The sequence below is a fragment of the Saccopteryx leptura genome, chromosome 4 (assembly GCF_036850995.1).
Source record: "Saccopteryx leptura isolate mSacLep1 chromosome 4, mSacLep1_pri_phased_curated, whole genome shotgun sequence".
NCBI lineage: Eukaryota > Metazoa > Chordata > Mammalia > Chiroptera > Emballonuridae > Saccopteryx > Saccopteryx leptura.
This window is the reverse complement of record NC_089506.1, coordinates 122,072,482-122,095,589: the sequence shown is the minus strand read 5'-3', so window position 1 is coordinate 122,095,589 and position 23,108 is coordinate 122,072,482. Positions and strand designations below refer to the sequence as shown.

Sequence of the window (23,108 nt, the reverse complement as noted above, 5' to 3'; positions counted from 1 at the left end):
GAGGAGGCTCTCTAAGAGTGAGCACGGGGATAGACTGACAGACATGAAGCCCCCAGCCAGTCTCACAGGCAGGCAGGCTGGGCAGTGACATGTGGAGAACAGAGGCGGATCTGCTCAGCTGCCCCCAGATGCCCCAGGCTGGCCCCATCATCTACCCAGAAAGACCTAGGAGGCCCTGGGCACAGCACATGTCCAGCTATGTCCTGGGTCACGGCTGTGGCTCCCTGGTTCCCTGCTCTTCCTGTCCCCCACCCGGGTGTGAGAAAACAAAAGGGGGGTTTCAAGAGCCCAGGACGTGAAGCTGGAGCCTCACCTTAGACCATACATGAAATTAACTCAAAGTGGATCAAAGGCCCAAACGCTATGACTAAAACTATATAACTCTTAGAAAAGAAAAACATAAAAAAGCTTTGTGGCATTAGGTATGACACCAAAAGCACAGGCAACAAAAGGAAAATTAGACAAACGGGACTTCATCCAAATTAAATGTGCATCAAAGGATACCATCAACAGAATGAAAAAGCAGCCCTCGGAATGGGAGAGGAGATCTGCAAACCATATACTAGATAAAAAACTGATCGCCGGAACATGTAAAGAACTCTTACAACTCAACAACAACAACAACAAAAAAAAACCCAAACAAAAAATTGGCAAAGGACTTGAATAGACATTTTTCCAAAGAAGGCACAGAGATGCCAGTGAGCACGTGAGGAGACACTCAGCATCACTGATCACTAGGGAAATGCAAATCAAAACCACAGTGAGGCCTGACCTGTGGTGGCGCAGTGGATAAAGCATCGACCTGGAATGCTGAGGTTGCCGGTTCAATACCCTGCACTTGCCTGGTCTAAGGCACATATGGGAGTTGAAGCTTCCTGCTCCTCCCCCCTTTCTCTCTCACTCTCTCTCTCCTCTCTAAAATGAATTAAAAAAAAAAACCACAGTGAGATACCCCTCATACCCAGTAGAATGGCTACTACAAAAAGAAGGAAGGAAGGGAGGGAGGGAGGAAGGGAGGGAGGGAGGGAGGGAGGGGAGGGGAGGGGAGGGGAGGGGAGGGGAGGGGAGGGGAGAGATGAAAGAATTAAGAAAGAAAGAAAGAAAGAAAGAAAGAAAGAAAGAAAGAAAGAAAGAAAGAAAGAAAGAAAGAAAGAAAGAAAGAAAGAAAGAAAGAGAAAAGAAGGAAAGAAGGAAAAAACGAGTGTGTTGGGGTGGGGGGATGTGCATTGGCGGTGGGGATGTCAAATGATGCGGCTGCTATGGAGAAGAGTCTGGAGGTTCCCCCCAAAATCACACAAAGAAGTAGCATAGGACCCAGCAATTATATACTTCTGGGTCTACACCCCCAACAATCTGATAGCAAAGATCCAAGCAGGTACCTGTATTTATGGCACTATTCACAATAACCAAAGGGTGGGAACAACCCCAGCGTCTATCTGCAGATGATGAATAAACATCTGGTCTACCTAGACAACAGAACATTATTGTGTCTTAAACAGGAGGGAGTGATGACTTACACTACAGCATGGATGAACCTTGAAGTTAAGTAAAACAAGCCAGACACAAAAGGAGAAATGTTGCGTGATTTCACATATGCGAGGAACCTGGAGTAGTCAGGTTCCTAGAGGCAGGAAGTAGAGGGGAGGTCGCCGGGGGCTGGGGCATCTCATGGGGACAGTTTCAGACTGGGAGGATGGGAAGTTCTAACAGTTCTAAAGGTAGATGGTTACACAACTATGTGAACGTACTCAATACCACTGAGCTGAACAGGTGAAATAGTTCAAATGATAAATTTTATGTACTACCACAATTTTTAAAGAGCCCAGAGTCCAGCAGGAGCCCGGGGCACCCAGCCCCTCGCATATAAAATGGCTGCAGTGACCACTCAAAAATGGCCCAGGGCAGTCCCAGTCTCACACTATGTTATCATTTAAGGTAGTTCTTTAATGCACAACAATGTGATTTCCATGCCATTTGTTAATAGGACTTGACATAGAAATAAATTCTCTGATCAGAAAAAAATTTTGAACAGGCCAATTTAGGGTTCAAAAAACTTACAAGGCGCCAGGCAAAGGTACCCTCAGGAGGCTGGCTGACCCAAGTACCACACCTCCCATCCTTAGTCCACTCGGCCCCAGGGCCGATCTCTGCCCTCTCCTCCACCTCACTGGTAGCTGAGCTGGGGCGGGGTGGGCGCAGCTCTAGGCAGAAAGCTGAGTGAAAGGGGAACCAGGCTCCTGGAAGTCCGCATGGCGCTGTGCGCCCCACACCTCACCCGCGGAAGGGACCCAGCGGCAAGGCTGGCAGCCACACGAGAGCTCCCGAGTGGGACACAGGGATCTGAGACACGGAACCATCCTGGACACCCAAGGCACATGGGGACTGTAGTAAGTTGAATGGTCCGTCCCCCTCCCCCCACAAAACGCTATTTCATGTCTACCTGTAATCTGGGAATGTGCTTTATTTGGAAAAGGGGGTCTTTGTGATGTGAGATGTTAAGGATCTTCAGATCCAGTCATCCTGGATTATCCTGGGGTGGGTGGGTGGGTGGGATTCCTACACCCAGGGCTGAGTGTCCTTCCATGGGAGAAGCAGTTGAAGACCTGGGACACAGAGGAAGGTTGTGTAATGACAGAAACAGAAATCGGGGTAACGCATCCACAGGCTGAGGATCACCAGCCACCACTCGAGGCTGGGAGAGCAGCCTGGGACTGACCCTCCCGCAGGAGCTGCAGAAGGAACCGGCCCTGCCCACACCTCCTGGACTCCAGAACTGGGAGAAACCAGCTGCCTGGGCTGTGGACGTCAGTTACAGAGAAACGACCAGGGCAGCCAGAGCTGAAGAGGAGGCCAGGAGAACTTCAGGCCAAGCCTCTCATCTCAGAGACCGGAAAGTAAAGCCAGAGAGGGGACAGCAGGCCCAGGAAGCCAGGACCACAGCACCAGTCTAGGCTGGATATGAGAAGTGCCCAAGGACTCAGACAAGCAGGGACAGCAGAGAGAGGAACAGGGAAGTACGGCTTCCCAGGATAAAGGACCTCCTGAGAAGAGCAGAGCACCAGCCATCCTGCTGGGCGACCGCTCTGTGCCTTACTGCTTGGGGCATATGCCCAGCCTGGGGCACACATTCAGCAACAATGTGACCCAGCCCTCCTGGGGCCCCACGGCAACAGTCCGGACCCAGTAGAGACTTCCACAGCCCCTGCCTGACTCACCCTAGCAGCCCCCCCACCCCCCACCCCCCACAGCCCAGCTGGGCTGAGTAACAGCACCTCAGTGCAGTTTCCTTCTTGGAGGTTCTCTCACTGCTTAAACACAAGTGCTTGGAATGAGATAAAACTGCTTAATTTGTAAAAGCCACAAAGCTAGTCCAGAAAAAGAGAAAGAACGCTGACCCTTGGCTGGAAGGAGCAGACTTCTGAGTCTCAGCGGCCAGTCACCGCTCCGTGACTCATCCCTGCCCTGCGGACTGAAGAGCCCTCCCGCATCTGCCCAGGGCGCCTGGCTGCAGACAAGGCTCCCAAGCTCACAAACCAGGTGAGACCTAAAGTGCCCTGAGGCCGCCCACAGCTGCCCCAAACCCCTTCCCAGAGGGTGGGCAGCTGCTGGGCAGTGGTGAGAGCGGGCTGGACACGCCTTAAACGCCAGCCCAGTGGGGCATAAGTAGTGACAGTCACATCTAGAACTGGGCAGGCAGGCATCCCTACCCCATTCATATATGCACAGCCTGACCCCAGCTCACCTCGCCCATGTGCTCGTGTGGGGGTTGAGGCATCACAACCACCTGACCGTGAGACAAAGGACGCACCCGACGAGAAAGAAGAAGCAGGGAGCAGGTAGGGGCCCCCAGAACAGGCTCAGGAGCCCACTGGCAGTGGTGGACCCGCCCAACTTCCTTTACAGATTAGGAAACTGAGGCCCCGGCCGCAGAAGGACTTACTCAGGGTCCCAGCAGGGACAGGGTAGGACTCGCTTTTCCAGAGACTAGTTAAGTGTTATGTTACAATTAAAGACCAAGATCAAGATCTGACCAGGCCTGAGGAACATTAGGAAACAGCATGTGCATTTTCTTTACCATTCAGATCTGTAACCAGTTTCTAACTGAGCTTTGAAAGAAATGAAAATTTTTTGAATGAAAATGCACCCAAATGAGGAATATTGGAAGCCACACATCCTGAGAGAAGGTCCCCACTTCATCCCTCCCATGCTGTCCTCAGCAGAGGGCGGTGACACCCAGCTTGGTCATGAGGGCACAGAGCTGGCCATTGTTAAGGTCAAGGTCTAGTTCAGTTCATGAAAAGTGGAGTGTCGGCCACTGACAGTGCATCCCTCAAGCCAGGTGCTGGGGTCCCTCGTGCCGGTCTGACGCATCCTGGAGTTTGGTGAGTCTGGAGTTTCCAAGACATTGTCCATTACTCAGGGCTCTCCAGGGACCCCCCACCCCGGCCTTTGTGTGCCAGCTCTCTGGTCCCTTGCTGTTTACCCATCTGGGCCTTGGCTTGGTCATCTAACATGAAGGCTGGACCGAGGCCCCCCGAGGCCCCTGCCAGGCCCCACATGGGTCCCTCCTGCCAGGCTGAGAACAGGAAATTCCTGCTCCTTACCCCCGTCCAACCCCAGTGGGCCCACACCACCAAACTCAAACATAGAGTTTTCACCAGCCAAGCCTTCTGCCCAACTCCATGGCAGCCCCTCCCATGGTCAGTCTCCTGTCCCTGTTTGTACATGCTCGGTGACACGGGAACCCACACACACCCGCTTACACATGACCTGCCAGCAGCTCCTGAGGCTGTCCCACTGATACAGGCCATCTTCCTCTCTGGCCTCTTGGGGAGCACCCCCCCCCAACACACCCAGTGGCAAAGAACAGACCAGGGCAATGACACTGTGAGGTGACATTCTTGGCCTCACTATGGCCCAGGGGTCAGCTCAGAACACCTGAAGCCCAGAGCAAGGCTGATGCCCGATGATGCGTCAGACCGGCACGAGGGACCCAGCACCTGGCTTGAGGGATGCACTGTCAGTGGCAGACACTCCAATGGGAGTTACCCGTGGCGCTGTCAGGATCTGACTTAGCCACAGCACGCAATGCCGGGCTGGAAACACCAAGAAGGCCTGACCTGGAGGAGAGGTCTCTAACTAGAGCACTAGAGAAGGGGCTGCCTCTCCCTCTTCACTCTCCTGTCCTCACTTCGCCCCTGATCTGATCCCCATGCTCCGTGCCTGCTCCGTGGGGGCTGCCAACAGGAATAGCCACTTGGCCTATCTCCGGGGCTCTCCCAGCTCAAGAACCAGCTGCCTGCCCTTACTCCTGGCCCTGGCGTGATATCCAGATGTTTTAAACTATGATTTTGCTGCAGGATCTGAGCAGAGTCCACATGTGCTCATCTTTCTGTCCTGAAATGTCCCTTGTAACTGGGGATGATTGTCACTGCCCCCACTCTGCCGCAGGGTTCCCAGGCAAGTACAAGACCCGAATGACACTGTCACCCCCAAGTGGGATTCAACCTCATTCCCCCAAGCCTCAGACAGAACAGGACAAGCTCTCCTGTGAGCGCGCGCGCACACACACACATGTATACATGCACACATCTGCACGTCTACTGTGGGCACTGGGAGCTTCCTCCCCTGTAATCAAGTCCCAGAAAGGCACCAAAATGTTATTTTGGGGAGGAGACTGTGGGGGCCTTGAAGACAGTCGGGCTGGCAACAAAGACATAAACCACGATCGACAAACAAACCACCAACCAGCGTCCCAAGTGCCACCGCCCAGTCCCCAGTGCCAGAGGCAGGTCCCCCCACCCTTTTCTGGAGTTCAGTGCCAATAGTCTTAGCATCTTAAGTTGCAAAAGTGGCACAAGGGGAAGTGAAAAAAATAGCAAGGGGAAGGGAGCCGAGTTTAAATCAGAGCCAGGTTGTGTGCAGCTTAGCTTTGGGAACGTTACGTCCCACCACCTCTGGACAGTCCACAGAAAAGAAATGTGTCCACAAAGATAAGCAGCAGTGACCCCTGGGTGCTGGTCTCCGGAAGCACCAGGGAAGCTCTGGGTGAGGGGTGGGCAGCCGTGGGAGGGGGCCGCGCCTACCTGAGATCCGGTCTCTCTCCATCACTATGACACACTTAGCAGCAGGCGGGGTCCAAGTCACCCTTTCCAGAGGCGTTCTCCCCTTTCTCACCCTGTTGCCCTCCCTCCTTCTGCCTTCTCCTCCTCCTCCTCCCAAAACGCTCTTTGTCTGGTCTAATTTCTTCAATCTGCTGCAATCGCGAGTGCATCCAAATTACCACATTTCCATGTGCTGATCATATGTCTGTGCTCCAAACTGAAGTAGCATGATTTCTGAATTGGAGCGAACAGGGAGTGAGGCAGAGAAGGAGGAGGAGGAGGAGGAGTGAGCAGCAGACGTGGGCCTTGAAGGGCTCCCACTGCCCCAGGTTCTCCGGTCCACCAGACGGGTGAGCAGCAAGGACCAGCCAAGGACCGTGGACGGGTGTCTGGGCTTTCTGCGTGGTGGCTCAGAGCTTCCGGAAGGCCTTCTCTCCACCCCCTCCGGCCCCGTCAAGTCTCGCTGCTGCTCCGTTTTAATATCCACTTGGAGAAGCTTAACTTAGCCTCTTGGAAACCAACTCACAGAGTCAAATTCCTGGCGACGTCCGAAGTCTTTCATTTTCCTGGTCCCGCAATGCTATGGTTTCATCTGGTTTAAGCGTCTGAACAGCCAGCCCGGTTCCTGGGCCTGCTTTGCCTTCCTTTCCCTTCCCTTCCCTTCCCTTCCCTTCCCTTCCCTTCCCTTCCCTTCCCTTCCCTTCCCTTCCCTTCCCTTCCACTGCTGCCTGCCAGTCACCCCGACCCTGAACTTGGCCGGAAGGAGGGGCTGTTGTGCCTCAGGCAGGTGGCCCAGGGAAGACTCAGGAGCACCTGCTGGGCTGAGCCCCATGAAATCACCCTGCAGCTGCCCTGGTGTCCCGTCAGCCTGCCTTGACAGAGGCAGCTGGCTGCCCCCACCCAAGCCGAGAGGGAAGAGCAGGATGGAGACTTCCTGGAAGATTCCTACCATACTCATGAGTCAGTGAGTCTCCAGCTGTCCCCTGGGAGGGAACGTGGCTCCTCACCACTGATTTCCCCAGACTCAGCGCCTCTGGGCCTGAGCATGCATTCCAGCAGGGTGAGGGGGTTGAGTTGTTTCCGGCTGTTTGCCTGAGGTCCTGAGGGCTGCTGACCTGGCAGCTTCAGGGGCCCCACCAGCACCTGGTGAGAGTCAGGGCTGTGGGGCAGGGGGACTGGAGTTGCCCTTCTGCTCTAGAAGCGTCATTCCTCTTAAGGGTTCCAAGTGGCAGCCCTCAGCTCGAGACAGAGGTTTTGTTTGCCTGACCCTGTTTAAAGAAGATGTGTGCTCATGCCGATGCTGGACACTCAGGCGCCTTCTGCTTCTCTTGGAAACAGGAGAGTGTGTGCCACGCAATGAATGTTCCTTGCCACATGGACTGGGTTGAAGAGTGCCACCCTTTTATTTTTTTTTTTAAGATTTTATTTATTCATTATAGAGAGGGGAGAGAGAGAGAGAGAGAAGGGGGGAGGAGCAGGAAGCATCAACTCCCATATGTGCCTTGACCAGGCAAGCCCAGGGTTTTGAACCGGCGACCTCAGCGTTTCCAGGTTGACGCTTTATCCACTGTGCCACCACAGGTCAGGCAAGTGCCACCCTTTTAGATGGAACCACGTTTTCCAGTTTGCTCTGGCCCCCACGGCCCCTTCACTCATTTCCATTATTTGCCCACCCCACCCCCCAACCCCCGCCGCCTCTGGGTTTGCGGTCTCCACCAGATATGGTGTGTGAGCTATGTGTTGCCACACATAGACGAGAGGTCCACACACAGTTCTCCACTGGATGACACAGCCAAAGTCCCCATCCCCTCCTGCCTAGGACGAGACCCCAAATGCAGTCTGCTTGGTAGCAAGGGCATCTTCCTGGAGGCAGGGGGACAATTTCTAGCCTCTGGGACACATCCAATAGCAACCACATCCCCCCTTCCCCAGCAGAACCTGGAGGACAGCACCAAAGGCGGCCTGCACAAGGACAGAAGGCAGGACAGAGTCTCAGCCAAGGGGAGTCTGGGGGCCCAGGTACTGTGGTGAGCTGAATAGCGGTCCCCAAAGATATTGCATCCAAATCCCTGGAACCTGGGAAAGAGACCTTATTTGGAGAAAGAATCTTGGCAGATGGGATTGACAGATCTTGAGGTGAGGAGATTATCCTGGATTGTGGGGGTAGACCCTAAATACCATTTTACATACATAGAAGAAGGAGGCAGAGAGACATCCGACAGCCATACAGGAGGGGATGTGAAGACAGAGCAGAGAGATGGGAAGATGTTCACCTTAGAGATAGGACAGATGCAGCCATCAGCCAAGGAATGCCGGTAGCCCCCAGAAGTAGGAAGGGGTCGGGAACAGACGCTCCCTTAGAGCCTTCGGAGGGAGCATACCTGCTGACACCATGATTTCGGACTGTCGGCCTCCAGAACTGCAGGAGAATATGTTTCTATTGTTTTAAGCCCCCAGGATGTGGAAGCTTGTTAGCACAGAGATAATTCACTCACTCATACAGGAGCCACAAACTAAAGAGCCAGAGCTCCCCATATAATGTTTTCTACTGATGACACTTCATTCTAAAACACAACACTAAACCAACCACCAACAATAGTTGAGTTAGAGTAATGGGTATTATGGAAAAAAAAAATTTTGGTTATTTAATCTCTTTTCCAAGTTTAAAAAACCTTCCTTATGGATTTTTCTGATGATAAATGTAACACATGTTCATTGTATTAAATTGAGAAGCTGCAGAAAATCTATAAAGAAACACTTTTAATGCCAGTGGGACTCTCCAGCACCAATTCCAGTGGTGGCAGCAGGCCCAGGAAGGCCCCACAAAGCCACAGAGCCAGGCTGGCTGGTGGGCCAGGACGAGAGGCAGGGCCGTGGCCGGGTTGTGCATCCTGGTTGCCTCCTGCAGGCACCAGCCAAGCACGTGGTAGATCTCACTGCTGTGGTTGGTGCGGCTGCTGAGCACAGCCTTGGCCCTCAGTTTTCCCCCTGCATAGTTTGGCTCAGGGTCCATTTCCCTACTCTGCCTAAAACTCCAAGCATTTTGGCCCAAGTGGGGGATAATTTGAAACCAAAAACCTGGCAGCACCTATTGGCTTAGATGAGGCCCGAGTTAGTCATGAGCCAGCTCAGAGGCCAGCACAGAGGCCTGGTGAGGCTAGGCAGCAGGAGATGGGGACAGCCAGCCCCCTGCCACTGCTCATTGAGTCCCGGCCTCCTCTCCAGCACCCACCACTCAGGGGGCAACTCACCAAGCCAGGCCAGGTCCCTGTCCCCAACACGGGTGCCCCACATGGCTTTCTCCCTGCCTTAGATTCACCAGGCGCACCAGGCATAGTAAGCAGAGTGAGCAGTCCCATGAGGGGCTGGCCTCCTTCTATGCTGCACTTCCCAAGGAAAACCAACACTTGGCTGTCCCAGGGAGGCAGGACCCCCACCCCCACCCACCCCCACCCCAGGCCACAGCTTCTGGAAACGGCTCGTGCCAGCCAGAAAGCCCCAGCTCCTGGCCACCCCACCTGCCCACATCCTAGGGTGGACACACTTGCCCAATACCCCCTTTCAGACTGTTCTTGAGGTGGTGTCTCTGTGCTTTACCCGACATACCTGCGTCCGTGACCGATATACTCTGGGCCTCTTTGTCTTTGATGTCACCGTCATCTTGGAGGACCCAGTGCGGGGTGAGGAGGAAGAGTAAGAGCTGCTTCATCTATAAAGACACTGCTCTGGTCCCTTCCATGAAGCACATCTGTGTCTCCCCACACCCAACTGGGAGGGGACACAAAAGTAATGGGTATGCCCAGGTGCCCCAAGCAATGAACACCAGGCCAGAAGGAAAGGAGCACGCATCCAGGTGCTTTTGACACTTTCTGAGTCTCCAGGCTCAGATTTTCTGCTGCCTCTCCCGGTCCCCTCCCCTGTATTTGCAATCCTCCATGATGAGCTCCAAGCTCTAAGGCCTATGCAACCTCTCACTTTAAAAGATTCAACCACTGCCTGACTGGTGGTGGTGTAGTGGACAGAGCGTAAACCTCGGACACTGAGGTCCAGTTTAGAAACCCTGAGGTCACTGGCTTGAATGTGGGCTCATCTGGCTTGAGCGCAGGGTCGCCACTTGAGCACAGGGTCCCTGTCTTGAGCATGGGATCACTGACATGACGTCACGGTTGCTGGCTTGAGCACAAAGGTCACCGCTTGAAGCCCAAGGCCACTGGCTTGAGCAAGGGTCACTGGCTCAGCTGCAACCCAGGTCAAGGCACATATGAGAAAGCAATCAATGAACAACTAAGGTGCCGCAACTATGAGTTGATGCTTCTCATCTCTCTCCCTTCCTGTCTCTCTCAAAAAAAAAATTAAAGATTCAGCCACTGAAGTTTGTTTCCCTGAGTTAAAAATAAAGGCGTTCCACCCTGACTGCCTCCCTAGACTTCCTGTGGCCACCGCTACCATACCTGCCAGCAGGTGGGCAGCCAGCGGAGACCCTCAGGGTGGACCCAGTCTGGCCGCCTCCAGCCTCCCAGAGCAGGACGGACTCCAGGCCTGGGGCCGACTGCATACCTCTCCGGAATCTTCTCTCCACTTTTTATTGTGCCTCAAGTTTTGGTTGTTCCTAAATAAATACAACCCAGAAACTCTGCCCTTGGGAATACCACAGGGTTGACTGGTGCAGACAGCCTGGGCCGGCCTGTTGCTTTAGGAGTCCTTCCAGGACAGTGTGGAAGGAAACCAAGACAATGGAGAGAAGTAGCCCATGTGGGGCCAACACCACTGCTAACAGCCTCACACTCAGCCACCCATCACGGGCGGCAGCCTGGCTGGAGCCGAGAGCTAAGGCATCTCTCCTGAAGGAGGCCCCAGCTGCCTGCATGGTGGACAGCATGGGAGCTGGCGAGCTAGTGGGTGGAGCTGAGGTCCTTGGTAGGGTCTGCCAAGGGGCCCCTGAGTATAAACTACCCCCCCCCCCCCAGAATACTGAACATTCTGCCAGGAGCGGAACCCAACATTCTGCTGGCTCAGCAGGCACCCGGCACGTGCTCGCTGGGTGAATCGCGAATTCCAGGATCCAACGTGTATAAATGACCCTGGCCAGCACTGCCCAGCACAGCTTCCTACAGTGATGTCACTGTTCTGTCTCTGCCAGGTCTAATGTGGCAGCCATGTGTGGCCAGTGCTACTGAGGAACTGAAGTTTCATTTTGTGTTAGTAATTACATTTAAACCCACAGCCCTGCAGATTGGGCTCACCTCTCCTTCTCCACCCTGGAGACATCATGTTCTCCATAAATTTCTTCCCCAGAAAGCAAACGAGAAGAAAGGCTACACTTCAAGTCAGGCAGAAAAAGGCTGATACTTCTATTTAAATTTGTTCTTGGCAGATTCCCCCAAGCCTTCTCCTACAGAATTCAGTTCAATAACATTTACTGCCCACTGCTGTGTGCCCAGGCCTATGGGGGGAGGGTACTGAAATCCCCAAGGCTGAACTGCTCTAGGGCAGTGGTCCCCAACCTTTTTTGGGCCACGGACTGGTTTAATGTCAGAAAATATTTTCACGGACCGGCCTTTAGGGTGGAATGGATAAATGTATCACGTGACCGAGACAAGTGTCAAGAGTGAGTCTTAGGCCCTGGCTGGTTGGCTCAGTGGTAGAGCGTCGGCCTGGTGTGTGGAAGTCCCAGGTTCGATTCCCGGCCAGGGCACACAGGAGAAGCACCCATCTGCTTCTCCACCCCTCCCCCTCTCCTTCCTCTCTGTCTCGCTCTTCCCCTCCCGCAGCCAAGGCTCCATTGGAGCAAAGATGGCCCAGGCACTGAGGATGGCTCTGTGGCCTCTGCCTCTGGCGCTAGAGTAGCTCTGGTCGCAACAGAGCGACGCCCCGGATGGGCAGAGCATCGCCCCCTGGTGGGCATGCTGGGTGGATCCCAGTCGGGCGCATGCGGAGTCTGTCTGACTGCCTCCCCGTTTCCAGCTTCAGAAAAATACAAAAAAAAAAAAAAAAAAAAAGAGTGAGTCTTAGACGGATGTAACAGAGCAAATCTGGTCATTTTTTAAAAATAAAACATCATTCAGACTTAAATATAAATAAAATGGAAATAATGTAAGTTATTTATTCTTTCTCTGTGGACCAGTACCAAATGGCCCACGGACCGGTACCGGTCCGCAGCCTGGGGGTTGGGGACCACTGTCCTAGGGGACTGACAGCCTGGGTCCACGGCACCCTGGAAGGAGAAGTGCGGGCTGTGACCCGTGGGAGACCTGAGCACTGGGCACAGGCAGGGAGGGAGCAAGACTGCGAGGCTGAAGGGGCTTAGGTTTGAGTTTATCCTGTGGGGAAAGGGAAGCCCAGCATTCTTTTTTATTTCTTTTTCTTTTTTAACTTTTTCCACTGATTTGAAAGAGATAGTGGGGAATGGAGAGAGAGAGAGAGAGAGAGAGGCATCAACCTGTTGTTTCACTTAGTTGTTCCATTTAGTTGTGCACTCATTGATTGCTTCTCATACACGTCCTGACTAGGGTTGAACCCATGACCCCTGTGCACTGGGTGGACACTATTCATTGGGCTACCCAACTAGGGCTCTTTTTTATTTCTCTGATCTCTGGACATTTTATTGGCCCCCCTGCTCCCCACAAGGGGTGCCCTCTTCTGCTGCCTTTTATGCCTCAGAACGTTGGTGCCGTTGACCTCAGACACCACTTTGCCATCCGTATTCCTGCGGGGGTGGTTGTCTGGATGGACAGCATGGAGTTGCTGGTGTCACTAAGATTGAAGTCCTCTCCTTCTTTTAGCAGATGGTGGTAGGTAGTAACCTGATGTACAGCAGGGCCTCACACTCCTGGGCCTGCCGCTGCCCCTCTGCCGGCTCTGGGCCGGCTCTGACACCAGGTGCAGCGGGGTCCTGCTGAGCTGTCCCCTCTGTGTGGCACAGCATGTCTTCGCCTCCCTCGGGCTGCTCCCCCAGCTGGCCCGCAGGCTTTTCACCAAGTCCAGGTCACTGTCCAAGGACTGTACCATGCGTCTCAGCTCTGTGAGTGTCATCTCAACAGCTCCTGTCTTAGCAGTCTGTGAGGTGACCACTGTGTCGCTCTCCTCAGTCTGCCGGGACCAGTACTTGTTTGGATCCTCTCTCTTCTTCTGAGCCAGTTCATCATACTGGACCCAGATGGCTGCTGTGATATTGCCGAAGTCCAGAGATTTGGTGGCATCCAACCCCACCGTCCAGCCAGAGTTGGCAGTCTCGCTTTGTAGACCATCTGCTAACTCCTTGTGGCCCCCTTCATGAGGAGCAGCTTCTCCCAGACGCTCCTGGTCTCTGTTTCCAGCTGCAGCTGCGTGACATTGGTGTCATCAGTGACCTTCGGGAGCCCACGACGTCACTCTCTATAGACTGCTGGTGGCCAGTCCTGTCTCATATTTGACTCTGTAGCCATCAGCAGCATGATGGTCACTGTCAACCTGCAGAAGGATGTGGGCATAGTCCACAGAACTTGCAAAGATTTGAGCCCTCAGGTCCTCCATGGTCTTGAAGTAATGGCCCCCCCAGTCTCTGTCCTGGGGTTCCTTCTTCTCTCGTGTTTCACATTTTACTCTCCAGTCTCTGATGATCAGCCTCCAGGCTCCTCACCCCCTCCAGGTGGGAGGTCAGTTGGTCATTTAGGCATTGCATAGTCTTCTTCTCACTCTAGATGCCCCTATGGCCAATAGAACCCTGGCCATCCCTGTGGCCAGGCCCCCAGGTGCCCAGCCACCCCAGATGCTGGTGGAGTGGGACACAGAGATCCAGAGACTGAGCCCCCGGTGCCTGCACAGACTGGCCACACTGCTGGCCAGCTGGTGGCTGGGTGACAGCATAGAGCCTGGAGTCCGGTAGTTGGCAGGGAAGATGGAGTAGGTGCTAAAGCTCATGGTGTTCAAGGAGAAAGGCAAGAGGCTCCCAGGGTTCTTTGAGTAACAGGACCATGACAAGATCCGCTATAAATAATCTCCTCGATGGAGCCTGTTACCCAGCCTCCTGTGCCCTAAAGAAACAGGGAAAAGCCAGACAGGCCCCGCCCCTCCAGTGCTGACTGTCTACAGGACGATGACTGACAATGAGTATGGCTGAGTTTCTGATTGTCAGGCTGGGTGCTCACTGGGTGGGACCCTAGCTGGGCCAGGAGCTAGAAAGCCTTCCCTAAAGGAGGGATGTGTGCAGGGGGGAGCAAGGAGGTGAGGGTGCGGAGGAGGCCAGCATTTTAGGGAAATCTTTCTGTGAGAGGGCCATCTACCCACAATAACCAGGTGGGAAGGTAGGCTAGTTTCCTGGGATGACTGTAACGAATTCCCATAAACAGAGGAGCTCAAAATAATAGAAATGGATTCTCTCACAGTTCTAGAAGCAGAAGTCCAAAGTCCAGGTGTCAGAGATTCTAGGGGAAATCCTTCCTTGATTCTTCCAGCTTTTGGTGGCCTCAGGTGGCCATCTGGCTTGTGGCTCCTCACTCCATTCCCTGCCTCTGTCATCACATGGCTTCCTTCTCCCCATGTGTCTGTCTCTCCTCTTCTCATACAGACCCCAGACACTGGGTTGAGGGTCCACCCTAACTCTGATATGACCTCTCATCAAGATCCTGAACTAGCCATGCCTGTAAAAGACCTCTTTCCAAATCAGGCCACTTTCTGCAGTTCTGGGTAAATATGAACGGGGGAGGGGGCAGTATTCAACCCACTACAGAAGGGATGATGGTGGGAGTGGGGGTGATGACCCCAGAGGTATTTGAAGGAGAAAAAGCAGGTTCCAGCAACACAGCAGATGTCAGGGCAGAACGAAAAGGCCTCAGGGATAGGCCAGCTGGCTGGGCTGGGCTGGGCTGGGCCACAAGGAGGTAAGGAAGCAGACAGTGCCTGGGAACCAGGGCAAAGGTTGGCTGGAGACTGTGGTCTGGGTGACAGCTGCCCAGAGTGGCTGCTCGAGGCCCAGGAAGTGGGTGAATGTGGGGAATACACCAGAAGGGCACTAAGGAGGGCTCAGGGTGGGCGTCCCTATAACCCAGCCGCTCTACCAAAGAAGTGCACAGGAGAAGGTTTTCAGCAGGGTAACAGAGGACACCATCCAGTGGCAGCCCAGCAAGAAGATAACCCCGCCTCCTCCTCCCACAGGAGAGCCCTCGCTCACTGTCAGAGTAAGTGCACTAAGCTGCAGGGGTCCATGCAGATAAATCTCAAAGTCATTTCTCTGTGAAAAGCAGAGGGCAGCAGCCCGTGCTCAGGCTATCTTCTGTTGTCTGTAGCACACAGCACAGACATGCCCACAGTGACCAGTGCTAAACGCAGATGTGTGGTCACCTCAGCAGGTACAGGGGACATGGAAGGGGTCACCCAGGGGCTTGCGCTACACCAGTAACACCTGTTTCTAAAGCAGGATGAGGTGTTTTATTTTATTCTTTATATTTTTATGTCTATCAATTCTATTTTTAGAAAAAGAAGACAGAAAATGAGTAAGTTTGTCAAAAGGTTGACTGTGGGTATGGTTTGAGCTGAGGGACCGTAGCTCACACCAGAAACGAACATCCCTGGCCTGGTCACACAGAGCCTCTGGAAACTGAAAAAAAAACAGAAGAAGCACCCTGTGTGATGTAGCCACTTTGCAAGGGTCAGAGGAAAGGAGGCTGAGAGGCTGGACCAAGGTCTTAGTCGCGAGGAGGCAGAGATCTGAGATGGGAGCCAGAAGACAGAAAAGGGTGTCTTGGCTGAGCCCACTAGCCCCCAGAGAGAGGATTCTGCATGTCAGCAGGAGGTCCCATCCAAAACCCAGATCACCAGCTTTGGACTTTGGCAAATTATGCCTTAGGCTTTCAAGCAGAGTCGTGGTCACAGCCGCCAAGTGCTGACAGCACAGAATGGCCAGTTTGAGCACAGGGCCATAGCCAGAGGAGGCTGTGTCCATTCAGCTAGCCCAAGGAGCCCCACTCCTGAGACTCACTGTCAAAGCACAGGGCGGGCCTCTCCCCGGCCCCTCACACTGAGGCAGCCCCAAGACCCAGCCCCACAGGCAGAGAGTTTCAGAGGCAATGAGCCCCCAAGGAAAGCTCCCCAGAAATACAGCAACAATTGGGCAGTCCAATGGTTAGCAGCTGACACGGCAGAGGGGCCAGATTACTGCTTAAACAAGATGTGCCTCACTTACCTGCCCCGGGGGGGAGGGGTCCAGCCAGGCATCACCCTTGTCTTCCCACACTCAGCCCCGTCCTGCACCAGAAGGGGCCTCACACACACGTGTGTGGACATCAAAGCTTGTCCATCATGTCCTCATGTCACCCCCACTTTCACCCCCACTCCCTGCAAAGAGCTGCCCCTTGGCCACACCATAGATCTGGGGGGTGCCTAGCCCACTGGCAGGCGTTGGCCTCTGAAGAACAGAGCTGGGGAGAAGTCTGCACTGGCCCCAGAAGTAGGCTCAGGAACCCTCCCTACATATGGAATTCTGGGGCCCAGGCAGTCAGCATGGTCTGGAGCTATCAAATTCCACAGCCACTAACCACACGTAACTATTAAGTAGAAATTAATTAAAAATAAATTAGTTCAATAATTCTATACAAATGAATGAATAAATAAAGTAAACTTAACAAGGTATACTTCCGGTGTTCCACAGTCACATGTGGCTCGTGGCTACTATACTGGATGGGACAGATGTGGTATGTCACAGGAAGTCTTCTGGACAGGGCTGGTCAGGAAGATGGGAGATGGGCTCCAGGGGGCCCATCCCCTCCTCTAGATGGGCTGCTCGGTGAGGGCATAACCCCTGCTTGGTACATCACCATTCTGTCCCTTCCATTGGTCCTGCCTGGGTCTGGCACCTAGTAGGTCCTCAACACATTTCTGCTCTTCTCCTCAGGAACGCAACCCCTTCATCTCTGGGGCCCCAGCATCTTGTGAGAAGAGGCCACCAGAACAAGCAGAGGCCCTGGACCTGGTTGCTAGGCATGATAGCAGAGAACAAGGCAGGTAACAGTGATGGTCACACTGGGGCCAGGCCAGGGAGCCCAGAAATGCCCAGTGGGGAGAAGCTGCGTACACTCAGCCCCAGGCGCCAAGGTTGGGAGTCAGAGCCTCTGAAACCCCTCCACCTCTGCCCTGTCCAGGCTGGGCCTCACGTTTGGGAGAGTCCCTTCCAAGCCTGTGAGTGGTAACTCTTGCCCCAGAACAAAAGTGGCCAAGGCTGAGAACAAGCCACTTACCTGGGCCAGTCGAGTCACCAAGCTTCCGGAGACGACTGCTGGTTGTCCGCGTGACTCCTAAAGACAAAGGCAGAGGGCAAAGGTCACTTGAGGCCTCTGGGAGATGGTCAACATTGGGCATATACTCCCCTCTGATCTTGTCAGGGCTCCGGAACCACCATGAGGCCACTGGCCAGCACTGGAATGAAGCCTTCACACACATTTTCCTACCAAACCCTCACTTCCCCATTTTGCAGATGAGGGAGCTGAGTTTCTGTGGGGTTGAGTCACTTGTCTGAGGCCTCACAGTTACAAAGAGGTGAGGCCAGAATAAACCTAAGTCCATCATACTCCAAATTCTGGGGTTGGTTCAAGTGACTGCAAGAGAGAGAGAGGAGGGGTGCCTGGGTAGCCCCTGGTATAACCATGTCTACCTGTCTGTGACCCAGGGGCAGTGGGGCTGGCTTTGACTAGTGAAGGATGAGCTATTCTCTCCCCCACCGCCAGAAGGAACAAGAACAGAGCCCAGATTAACGAGGCCACACGCCACGTGAGCTCCCACCCTGCCCACAGCCCGTGGCCCAGCACTCTATCCTTGCAGGGGCTTATGGCCGACAGGCCCCAACTTGAAGGGATTTGCTGAGGTGCTGAGCCAAGTGCATATGAGAGGTGCCAGGATGGGCAGCCACAGGGCAGCAGGTGACCACTGTATGGCTGCCTGGTCACGTGCGCCAGGGGAGTGCCACCTGGAAAACCAGGCCATCCTCCAGAGAGCTGCAGGGACACCCAGGTGGGCCCAGCAGAGGCCTTCCCCACACACCGCGAGACAAGCTGGAGAAGAACCTGCTGCTTAGGAGGGATCCAGGGTGGAGCCAGCCACTTACCACCCGCAGCCCCACCATCCGAGCCCACCCAGAGTGCTGGGGTCAGCTGTGTCGGCTGTGTCGGCAGTGCTCCAGAGAGGCCCTTGTAATGTTCACTTATCCTTCCTTCCTTCCTTCCTTCCTTCCTTCCTTCCTTCCTTCCTTCCTTCCTTCCTTCCTTCCTTCCTTCCTCCCTCCCTCCCTCCCTCCCTCCCTCCCTCCCTTCCTTTCTTTCTTTCATTCTTTCACTGCACAAACGCAATCTTAAACTGTGACCGACTGGGAGTGAAGCTGCCAGCAATGTTTGTAAAGATGATTAACGGCCCAACACGAAGAGACCAGGTGACCAATCTGACCCTTGGAGGAGGACCGTGTGGACACTGGGCAGTCAAAACCATGCCCACTGGCCAAGGCTCTATGACACCACAAGCTCCACATGCATTCTTCCCTTCACTTGACCCAACAGCTTCATGGGACAGGTGCCAGCACCCCTACTTCACAGACGAGGGGAGCAAGGCTGGGAACCCCACAGCTGCTGAATACTCCCACAGCCTCCAGCCTCAAACCAGCCACCAAAACACCTTTCCAAATATGGTTTATTTTAAAGTCACACAGAAATAACTCAATTCTTAGCTGGACAGATGGAGGTAGGGTTGAGTCACTTGTCTGAGGCCTCACAGTTGGTGACCACGATGGTTAACTGTACGTGTCAACCACAGGGTGCCCAGGTGTTAGATAATATTCCCTCTGGATGTCTGTGAGGGCATGTCTGGATGCATGAGATTGGCATGTGAATCAGCGCACTGAGTAAAACATGTTGTCCTCCCAGGTGGGCAGGCATCTTCCTACCCACTGAGGACCTGAAGAGAACAAAAGTGGAAGAGGAGAGGACTTCTCTCTGATGGACTGGGACACGGGTCTTCTGCTCACGGGTGAGATTTACACCGTTGGCTCCCTGGTCCTGGAGCCTTCGGACTCGGCCTGGGCAGCTGCTGGCTTTCCTGAGTGCCCGGTCTGCAGACAGATGGCGGAGTTCCTCAGCCTCCGTGACTGCAAGAGCCAATTCTTTATAATAAACCTTTCTATAGATTTCCATAGCTCACCTTTTGGTTCTGGAGGCGGAGACCCCAGGCCAGCCCTGCCAAGTAGAGGCCGGGTCACAGCCACAGATCTGCAGGGCAGGAGGGGCTAGCACCTGGCCCCCAGAACAGACCAGGACTGGGCTGCCTGAAGTAGCTGGACCTGAGCTGCTGAGAGGCCAGAGGAGTGAGTCTGGGTGTCCCAATTCACCCCAGTAGCTGTGCCTGTAAATGCCAAGTGCCCAGTATGGGAACAGTACTGGGTGAAGAATGGCCCAACATTCCTGGAGGCTGAGTCATTCCCGGCCACGCTCCCTGAGGCCAGCTGACCGATACCCATGGGTGCCCCTTGCCTCTGCCTTCTGGGTAATGGCAAAAATGAGAAGGATTTGTTCAGGTTATTCCCCTTCTCCCCAGGCATCTGCTCCCCAAGAACCATCTGGGCTTCCACCTTCCCAAACCTGAGTGGGGGACAAGACGGCAGTGAGGCAGTAGCGTCTGCCTCAGGTCTCCCCAGGGGGAGTTCCTATCTTATTTACATGGTTTATTTTTCTGACTTCTCAAAATGCACGGCTGGCACAGAGCAGACAAGTGGCATGCTCCTCACTGATGAAGGGGGAAGGCAGTATGGCCGGGACGCCCACACCCCAACTCACTCCCACTGCCCTGGGAGACGCCAGGCCAAGAGCCACTGAAATTTTGTCTCCTGGACCTAGTCCTGCAGGCCTGTGTCTGCATCCAAGTTCGAATCCGAGTCCGAATCCGGTGGAGAGGCAGCTGGGAAAGCCTCCAAGACATCTACCTCCATCTGTCCAGCTGAGAATTGAGTTATTTTTATGTGACTTTAAAATAAAACATATTTGGAAAGAGTGGAGACGATTTGAAATTCAGCTGCCTGGAGCCATCCCAGACCAAATTATTGGAGCTCTCAGAGCCTAAGGAGGCAGAATGGTCTGGAGTCAGATGCACAGGGTTCGAACATGAATCTCACCAGGCACCGGCTGTGGGCCAGGAGATAGGCCGCCCCTTCCTATGTCTCAGCTTTTCCTCTGCAGAATGGGGCAGAGACTGGGTTTACTCATGGGTGACCAAAATTAACTGAGGACACATATTGTAGGCACTCAGCACAATACCTGGCACAAAATAAACACTCAAAAGATGACCTTATTATCATCATTAGTGTATTTGTTTTTAGTAGTCCTATTATTACTGTTGTTGTTCACCAGCCACACATGCCAGCCCGGGCCAGGGATCCGGAATTAGGGATTAACAGATCTTGGCTGCCTGTGCTGACACATTTTAACAAAGCATGAATTCTAAACAATGCATGTTAGGTGGGGGCATTGCTGCCCCAAGAAAGACCACCGCAGTTCTGACTCCCACCCAAAGGATGAAAGTCAGAAACCTCCGGCCAGCAGGGCGGATGGCGCAGTAGAGGAAGGGGGGCCAGTCTCCCAAGTCCAGAGTAAACAGTCAGGACATGGGGAGCCGAGGATTCTGGTGCCCTCCCAGACCTGGCCACCCCAGAAACTCTGCACCTGGAGTCTGTTCACCTGGGCCAGGGCAAAGGTCATTTCATAAAGTTTAATATGCTGAGTCCATGAGATCAAAACGCATTTCATATGACAGGGAGCAAAGGACAACAGGAGGCACTTACATGGGAACTCACGGCCAGCTGGTGTCCCAGGCAAAAGGAAAAGGCAGCACTCAAAAGCAGTAAAGATATCCAGACCCGAAGATGGGGCCCCTTGGTCCTTAAGACAAGGAAGGAGACCCAGGATGCCCTGGGAAGGAGCATCTTCCTTATAGAACCAGCACTGAGAGCATGCAGGGCCAGCACAGCCTGAGCAGGAGTCGCCTTCAGTACACTGCCTGGCGCTCTCCCTGCTCCTCTGCCACAGCCCCACCAGGCACAGCCCCACAACACAGCCCCACCAGGCACAGCCCTACCAAGTACAGACCCAGAGACACAGCTCCACCAAGTACAGTTCTACCAAGCACAGCCCCACAGGCACAGCCCCACTAGGCACAGCCCCACAGGCACAGCCCCAACAAGTACAGTCCTACCAGGCACAGCCCCACTAGAAACAGCCCCACAGACACAGCCCCACTAGGCACAGCCCCACAGGCACAGCCCCACTAGGCACAGCCCCACAGGCACAGCCCCACAGACACAGCCCCACTAGGCACAGCCCCACAGACACAGCCCCACAGGCACAGCCCCACTAGGCACAGCCCCACAGACACAGCCCCACAGGCACAGCCCCACTAGGCACAGCCCCACAGACACAGCCCCACAGACACAGCCCCACTAGGCACAGCCCCACAGACACAGCCCCACTAGGCACAGCCCCACAGGCACAGCCCCACTAGAAACAGCCCCACAGGCACAGCCCCACTAGAAACAGCCCCACAGGCACAGCCCCACAGGCACAGCCCCACTAGGCACAGCCCCACTAGAAACAGCCCCACAGGCACAGCCCCACTAGGCACAGCCCCACTAGAAACAGCCCCACAGGCACAGCCCCACTAGGCACAGCCCCACTAGAAACAGCCCCACAGACACAGCCCCACTAGGCACAGCCCCACTAGGCACAGCCCCACAGGCACAGCCCCACTAGGCACAGCCCCACAGGCACAGTCCCACTAGAAACAGCCCCACAGGCACAGCCCCACTAGGCACAGCCCCACAGGCACAGCCCCACTAGAAACAGCCCCACAGGCACAGCCCCACAGGCACAGCCCCACTAGGCACAGCCCCACTAGGCACAGCCCCACAGGCACAGCCCCACTAGAAACAGCCCCACAGGCACAGCCCCACTAGGCACAGCCCCACTAGAAACAGCCCCACAGGCACAGCCCCACTAGGCACAGCCCCACTAGGCACAGCCCCACAGGCACAGCCCCACAGGCACAGCCCCACTAGGCACAGCCCCACTAGAAACAGCCCCACAGGCACAGCCCCACAGGCACAGCCCCACTAGGCACAGCCCCACAGGCACAGCCCCACTAGAAACAGCCCCACAGGCACAGCCCCACTAGGCACAGCCCCACTAGAAACAGCCCCACAGGCACAGCCCCACTAGGCACAGCCCCACTAGGCACAGCCCCACAGGCACAGCCCCACTAGGCACAGCCCCACTAGAAACAGCCCCACAGGCACAGCCCCACTAGAAACAGCCCCACAGGCACAGCCCCACAGGCACAGCCCCACTAGAAACAGCCCCACAGACACAGCCCCACTAGGCACAGCCCCACAGGCACAGCCCCACTAGAAACAGCCCCACAGGCACAGCCCCACAGGCACAGCCCCACCCGGTACAGCAGATAGGAGCTGGCCTATGTGTCTTGGCATCTGGATGCCTATTGCTTGGGTTTCCCCCTGTGCATATAATCTGGGGAGCCAGGATAGGAGAAAGAAGAATATAGTAGGTGCAAAGGGCTTTCATCTTTTCCTTTCAAACACGTTTTTATGACAGAACCTGGTAAATTACAAGGCTGTAATGGTTAAACAGGCACTGAGGATGTAAATAGATTCAAGTTAATGCATTATTACTGTGGTGCCATGCACTGTACCTGTTCTCATGGGGTCACAGAGTCAGTGTCAAAACCCATGATCACAGTCCCCAACCCCTGTTGGGTCTCACACAGCCTAGACATCTTTTTTTTTTATATATATATAGAGAGAGAGAGACAAAGAAAGAGTCAGAGAGAGGGATAGACAGACAGGAATGGAGAGAGATGAGAAGCATCAATCATTAGTTTTTCATTGTGACACCTTAGTTGTACATTGATTGCTTTCTCATATGTGCCTTGACCGCGGGCCTTCAGCAGACTGAGTAACCCCTTGCTTGAGCCAGCGACCTTGGGTCC

At 54.3% G+C, this 23,108-nt stretch overlaps 1 protein-coding gene across 2 annotated transcripts in view; it reads right to left on the bottom strand.

Moving 5' to 3' along the window:
- Positions 1-23,108, bottom strand: part of SEPTIN9 (septin 9) — a 163,758-nt gene that overhangs the window by 128,911 nt on the left and 11,739 nt on the right. Inside the window, exon 2 of one of the 2 annotated variants that reach the window (XM_066381330.1) lies at positions 17,315-17,371. In XM_066381330.1, coding sequence (XP_066237427.1) covers positions 17,315-17,371 — 57 coding nt within the window. Of the gene's footprint in view, positions 1-6,086; positions 6,582-17,314; positions 17,372-23,108 lie in introns of those variants that run through there. The other variant, XM_066381332.1, reaches the window with a different exon arrangement.